A 6869-nucleotide genomic window follows, 5' to 3' on the forward strand; every position below is an offset into this window, starting at 1 on the left:
AAAAATCTCTACAAAAAACTTTTCCTATCATAGATGCTCTTTTGTGAGGGATACAATGAGCTTTTACAATTTAGAATTTTTTTTAATAAAAAAACTCCACAAAAAGCTCTCATTTCATTGCACTTTTAACTTTTGAACTTTTTTTTAAAAATCTAACTTTTTGCATAAACGAAAATGAAGGGTATCAAATGTTTTTTTTTGTAACTTTACATGTAAAAGTTATACCAAAAATCATTTTACTAATCCAAACATATTTTAAATAGTTCATTTTACAAAAAAATCTTTCTACAAAAAAGATGTTCAAAAGCAATCTCAAACACCCCTTAGTCATTTTCCCTACAAGATAAATGATATGGTTACTAAATAAAAACCTCGTTATCATCATTAAGTAAATTTTTGTTTATGAAATATAAACTTGTAACATAAACCTCTAAATATTAATCTGAAATTATATTTCTATAAGTAAAAATACATTTTTATTTAATTATTATGATTTGTCTCTATCTAAATTAAAATTAAAATTTAAAATAAAAATATAATTATATGTGAAAATAGAATCACCAATTTGGACAAGCGGTCGGTAACAGATTGACATGCATTAGCAATAAACGTACCGGCCGGCCTACATTTCCCTTCCCTCCAGCCCCCATAATATCATCCCCTTCCTAATCCTAACAAACTCCAACAATCTCATTATAATCCCATTGATATTTCTTCTTCCGATCTGCACATTCATCTCGTTGAAATGAGTCACGATACAATGGGGACTTTAAAGGCGGTGCTACAGCATCCTGATGATTTTTATCCATTGATGAAGCTCATGATGGCGACGAAGCAGGCGGAGAAACAGATCCCGACGGAGCCACACTGGGGATTTTGTTATTCAATGCTTCATAAGGTTTCTAGAAGCTTCGGCCTCGTTATTCAACAGCTTGGCTCCGAGCTTCGTGACGCTGTAAGTTATGCGATCTCGCGTTTATCGTTTTGTTTCTTTTTATTATTCTTATTCCATTTCCATGTGTGAATTTCAATTTTTCGTCAAAATTGTTGGTTGCTAATGCGAATGTGTGAATGATGAATCCAAAACATGCATACATTTAATTCATTTAATACATTTAATGTTTCGCTGTATCAGCTGGTTTTCGTTTGACGATCGTTGATGCGAATTGTGAAATTGATCGACAATCCACGTCTATATGACACGCATATATTTCAAAATTTCTTAAGAATTTTGATTTTGTGGATTATGAATGCATGAATTAAATACATTCCTGCAACGTCTTGTTGTATCAACTTTCCTTCTACGTTAGAGTTTTTAGATTTTCAGGATCGTGAGTGGTTTAGTTAATTTAATCATAAAAAATGTTGCAAGCTTTAAGTATGTTTTTAGGTGTTTGAATTTATTATGCCAATCAAACATTTAAGTGAAAACTATTAACATGATGCACCTCACTCCTTGTTTTCTGTCACATTGATATCTATCAATGAGCAAAAAGTGAAAACACAATGGAAAACTTATTCTCATCTTCCATGTTAGCAGCAAGAAAAGAATTTTCTTAATTTTGATGTTGAGATCATAGCAATGAAATATCTATATGATGGACACTTGGCTGCATTGAAATTTGTGGAGTCTATGCTAACTTTGTTAATCTGTAGAAGATACAATATTGCTGGATAATCTCGTTATACAATAATCTCATTATAAGTTCAGCTTTTTGTTAAAATATTGCTGGATTTTCTCATTCTCCTGTCAACATGCTGCTGATGCAGGTGTGCGTTTTCTATCTGCTTCTTCGAGCCCTTGACACTGTTGGTATGCTCTGTTACCTTTATGTGTAGGTTCTATTATTTTACATCACTTGTAGCTTCTTTACTTTTTGTACAAATTAGGTAGCCTACTAACACCTTTTGGCCCCATTTATTATTAGGATATGACACATAACAGATGGTCTTCTATGCACTTGACTGAACTAGGAATCCTGTCAATCATGTCCTTTGTAACTAACACAACCTTAATGTACAAGGTCTTTGTGATCCACCTATTTAATAAAAAAGACAGTAATCCTTACTTACATGCTGTTTGTTTTTAACTTAATGTACATAAAGGGGACAAGACTTAATCTTGTATGTTATATATGGGTGTTTCTTCTTGACTTAACTGAGAAAGTAACAGAAATGGTTTTTCCTTTTGACCAGAGGATGATACAAAGATAGATACTATGGTGAAGATACCAATTCTGATGGAATTTCATCGCCATATCTATGATCCTGATTGGAATTTCTCATGTGAGTACTGAATGTATTGCCTTCCCTTCTTAAATCTTTGAGATCTTATCCATCATACATGATTTACATGCTGATTCTAGTTGTTTCTTTTTTCTGAAGGTGGTACTAAGGAATACAGGATTCTCATGGACCAATTTCATCATGTTTCAACTGCCTTTTTGGAGCTCAATGGCAGGTTGCTTTTACACATAACTCTTGATTGTGGAATCTTAGGTATCTTGTAATAGTTGGTGGATTTCAAATCAACATAACCGAAAGCATTAGTGATACGTTTCTCATCATGTTTCTGGTTTTATCATTTGAGGACATGATAAGATTGACTTTGATGAGGAGGGCATTCATGTCTTTTTGCACAAATACCATCTTGTACAAAGTACAACATCTTCACATGTCATAAATTGCTTAGATTTGATCAAAATAGATACTTGAAGTAGCCTTCTGAAGATTTGTGAGATTAACTAATCTAATTTGTTTCTCAAGATATGTACTTATATGTGTTTTTTCACATGTTATCCTTCTACTGATTTATTTACAAAATCTTCAACTATTGTCCAGTTATCAGGAGGCAATTGAGGATATCACCATGAAAATGGGTGCAGGAATGGCAAAGTTTATATGCAAAGAGGTACATGTTATGATTGCCTAAAGTGGGACCCATGTCAGTGGGACAAAATTAAACTTCAGTCAACATCTCTCTCTCTCTCTCTCTCTCTCTCTCTCTCTCTCTCTCTCTCTCTCTCTCTCTCTCTCTTTCTTTGTTGTGAGAAGATTATTTTGACTTTTTGCAGGAAGTTGTAAGCATGGCTGACTATGATGAATATTGTCATTATGTTGCTGGACATGTTGGATTAGGATTGTCAAAACTATTTTATGCCTCAGGAAAAGAAGCAATGTTTCCTGAATCTACCTCCAATTCAATGGGCTTATTTCTTCAGGTAATCATGGCAATGTACTTTCATATATTTGTTTATAATATCATCCTATATTACAACATTGTAATTTGAAAAATCTACCCAATCACAAATCAATGTAATTTCATTTATTTGTTTATAAGAGCATCCTATATTAACACAAAGGCCTTTCAAATGGTATTTGCAATGCCTAGTCATGTTTCATCTTGCATATATTGAAAGTTGAATTGAAATTTTGAAATGCCATGTCATTTTTTTGGGTTTCACATATTAATTAAGAAAATTACTTTTTGCTATTTTACTTTTACCATTTAGTCAAATTGATCTATTTATTATCTTAATGCATATCATATAGAATACACTTATATATTACTAACATTTAATTTATATTTGTTTAATCAACTTCTATATTTTTAAATAATTTAATAGAACTACATTAATATTTATTATTTCTGGTACCATTTTGCAGAAAACAAACATTGTTAGGGATTTTCTTGAGGACATAAATGAACAACCCAAATCCCGTGTTTATTGGCCTCGCCAGGTCTGGAGTAAATACGCGAGTAAACCAGAGGTATAAATATACACACATAATATTTTTTTCATTTATTTAAAAAAAATCATCTCAAAAACTTTCTTGTACTGAATTTGGCATGTATTGGACTAGAATTCATGTCAATGGAGACAAAAATTGCAATATTTTTTCCCACCTAAAAAGGTGGGATGATGTCTTGTCTTGAAAAAGACGTGAATGCCCCTCCTGATTGAAAATAGCCCTAGAAAGGTTTTTAGGGCTATTTTTAATGTATGTCAAATGCAGTACAACTTGTTTTGTCAAATTCCATTTAACCAGTTATTGATATTACGTGTCTCAGGACTTGAAACACAAAGAGAATTCAGTGAAGGCCATTCAATGTCTGAATGATATGATTACAAACGCATTAATACATATTGAAGATTGTTTAAAGTATTTATCCGGAATACGTGATCCAGCAATCTTCAAATTTTGTGCTATACCTCAGGTATTCCTTTTGCCTTTTTTTTCCCATTCAGGACATGATATGACATGACAGTAGTGGCTGTCAGCTAGACAGACATGACAATTATTGGCCTAGTCTAGACTAGACTGGACTGGACTAGACTAAAAAATCTTTGTAGGCAATTTTTAATGATTGATGAGGAGGACATTTTTGTCTTTTGCAAATTTTGTCCGATTGACATCTTCTGATTCCAGTCCAATGCTGTCAAACACAGTATAAGTTGTTTTCTTTGTGTCCTGTCTCAACCATAATGATTATTAAGAGTAAAAACGTTGCTATTATGAGTAAAAAAGTGTAAGTATGTTTCCATTATGGGAAAAATATAAAGTATATTCCTTATTGGTAAAAAAGGGAAATTGTCAAAAAAGTCCCAATATTTTCGAAAAAAGTTTCACTTTAGTCCCCCAAAAAGAATTTGAACATAAAAGTCCTGATTATTTCATTTTGGCTCAAAATCCCCAAAAAAAGTATAAGGGTTTTATGCGGAAAAGTCCCATTATTTTGGGAAATTTTTTGATAAAGTCCTAAATGTTTTTTTTTTTTGAAAAGAAAAGTCTCATTATCTTTGGGAAAATCACTTAATCTTTCATTTCATGTTAAAATAAAAAAAGGACTTTTTCATTAATTTGGGCAAAATGTTAAATAATCGGGATTTTTCTATTAAAAAAACATTTAGGACTTTATCAATTTTTTTCTCAAAATAACGGGACTTTTCTGCATAAAACCGTTATCAATAAAAAGTATAAGTATGTTGTTATTATTGGTAAATAAATTAAGCTACATCGCCCATATTTGTAGCAAGAGTAAAGTATGTTGCTATTCCCCTGAAATTTACCCTTTGATATCTTTCGTTTATTAAAAATCTATGATGAGTTATTAAATTAAACCTCAAGATGCAGAATTGCAGTTTAAGTATTCTTTATGGACATTTAACTGATCTTGTATTAGATTATGGCAATTGGAACTTTGACTCTTTGCTACAATAACATTGGAGTTTTCAGAGGAGTAGTGAAATTGAGACGTGGTAAGTTTTTTTTTTTTTTTTTTTTTTTTTTTTTTTTTTTTTTTTTTGAAAAAAATACATTGTATTGTTGCATAAATTGGTGAAAAGGTAAAACAAATTTCCATAAGTAAGCATTCATGAGGTAACTTCTTGAAATATTTTTACATACAAAATTTTACTTTGTTACAAAAATTGGGAATATGTGAAATGTTATTGTATAAATTATAAATCCACATATAACCAAAATTATACCTTTGGAGTAATTTGTCTTGTTTTTTAGGTCTTACTGCAAAAATAATTGATCAGACTAAAACCATGGCAGACGTGTATGGTGCATTTTATGATTTTTCCTCGTCTCTTAGGTCCAAGGTATTATTATTATTATTATTATTATTATTATTATTATTATTATTATTATTATTATTATTATTGTTTTATTGTATTTATGAATTTTTTAAAATAACAAAAAAAATTTCTTAAGTTTTAATGGGGGGTTTATGTATTTAACAAATAACAGGTTAACTTGAAAGATCCAAATGCTCATACAACAGTAACCAGGATAGAAATTGTCCTAAAAATCTGCAGGGACTCTGGCACCCTCCACAAAAGGTATTTCAAATATATATATATTTTTAATTTCCTATTCCATGTACAAAAGGAGGTAGAGATCATGAGGGCAAAATGGTCATTTTATGGTTTAATAACATAAGTTATAGGGGTAAAATGGTCAAAAGAGTAAAGTATGTTGCTATTTCTTGCAATTGTTCTGATTCTCCAATTGTTTGGCCTTCATCAGGAAATCTTACATAGCCGATAACGATTCATCCTACGGTCCACCTCTGGTGAGGGATTCAAATTTCCTAAAATGCCCTTATAATCCTAATATTTCAACCACAACCATCTTCTAACAATATCCCATATATGATCTTTATATGCAGATTGCTTTTCTTATCGTTATAATGGCAATTCTTTATGCATATAGTCAACTCAACAAAACCAGTAAGCATATTCATTAACTTTTTCTTTTTCCTACACTTGACTAAACACACTAGAAAACATCCTGTTATGTTCTATCCTGTTCTGTTTTGTTCTGTTCTGTATAACAAACGATCTTCTTTTTGTAGAAGTTACATCATGAGAGTCAGTCGGTATCAGTGTAATGTCGATTACCATCAACGGATAGTCAACACAGTACGGTAAAACCTTTGTCTAAAAATCTAATTTTTTTTTAAATTTTCTTTTTTCGGTTGTTGTTATGTAGCAGTTAGGTAGAGAGTATGCAATAAATTGGGGTTTGGGTTCTTCGTAAAGTTGATTGTTATAAATGTTACAACAAATTTGTTACAGAATTCTTGATTTATTAGCTTTTGTTATTTAGCATTAATATGTGAAATGACATGATTTTATATTGGTTTATGTTAACAAATTATACTTACACATAACAGAAACGTACTTTTATTAATACATAACAAATAAAGTACTTTACCCTTGTGGTTGGGAAATATAAGTACATTTATATTATTGGTCTTATAAGAAAATAAAGTGACATTGCTATTTTCATCAAAAATGTAAATTTGTTGCTATTGTGGGTAAAGAAATAAAATACATTGTCAATATTGAAGTAAATTG

The 6869-nt window shown here is 30.8% G+C and overlaps 1 protein-coding gene across 1 annotated transcript; it reads left to right on the forward strand.

The window, feature by feature from the left end:
- The first annotated feature begins 588 nt into the window (after positions 1-588).
- On the forward strand, positions 589-6648 carry LOC145011741 (squalene synthase 2-like). The gene is made up of 14 exons (XM_078970472.1): positions 589-955; positions 1771-1813; positions 2197-2286; positions 2386-2461; positions 2842-2911; positions 3075-3221; positions 3667-3771; positions 4073-4219; positions 5186-5261; positions 5521-5609; positions 5758-5849; positions 6037-6082; positions 6179-6239; positions 6365-6648. Exons 1-14 carry the CDS (start codon positions 746-748, stop codon positions 6376-6378), a joined length of 1266 nt encoding a protein of 421 aa, XP_078826598.1. The 5' UTR covers positions 589-745; the 3' UTR covers positions 6379-6648.
- The last annotated feature ends 221 nt before the right edge of the window (positions 6649-6869 follow it).

The sequence above is a fragment of the Lactuca saligna genome, chromosome 8 (assembly GCF_052625555.1).
Source record: "Lactuca saligna cultivar CGN05327 chromosome 8, ASM5262555v1, whole genome shotgun sequence".
Classification (NCBI taxonomy): domain Eukaryota; kingdom Viridiplantae; phylum Streptophyta; class Magnoliopsida; order Asterales; family Asteraceae; genus Lactuca; species Lactuca saligna.

Excerpts from the sequence above, each read along its gene's own strand:
- LOC145011741 (XM_078970472.1), top strand. The coding sequence starts at position 746 with ATGAGTCACGATACAATGGGGACTTTAAAGGCGGTGCTACAGCATCCT. Across the intron at positions 2,462-2,841 it reads TTTTTGGAGCTCAATGGCAG|TTATCAGGAGGCAATTGAGG; the intron begins GTTGCTTTTACA and ends ACTATTGTCCAG. Across the intron at positions 3,772-4,072 it reads AATACGCGAGTAAACCAGAG|GACTTGAAACACAAAGAGAA; the intron begins GTATAAATATAC and ends TACGTGTCTCAG.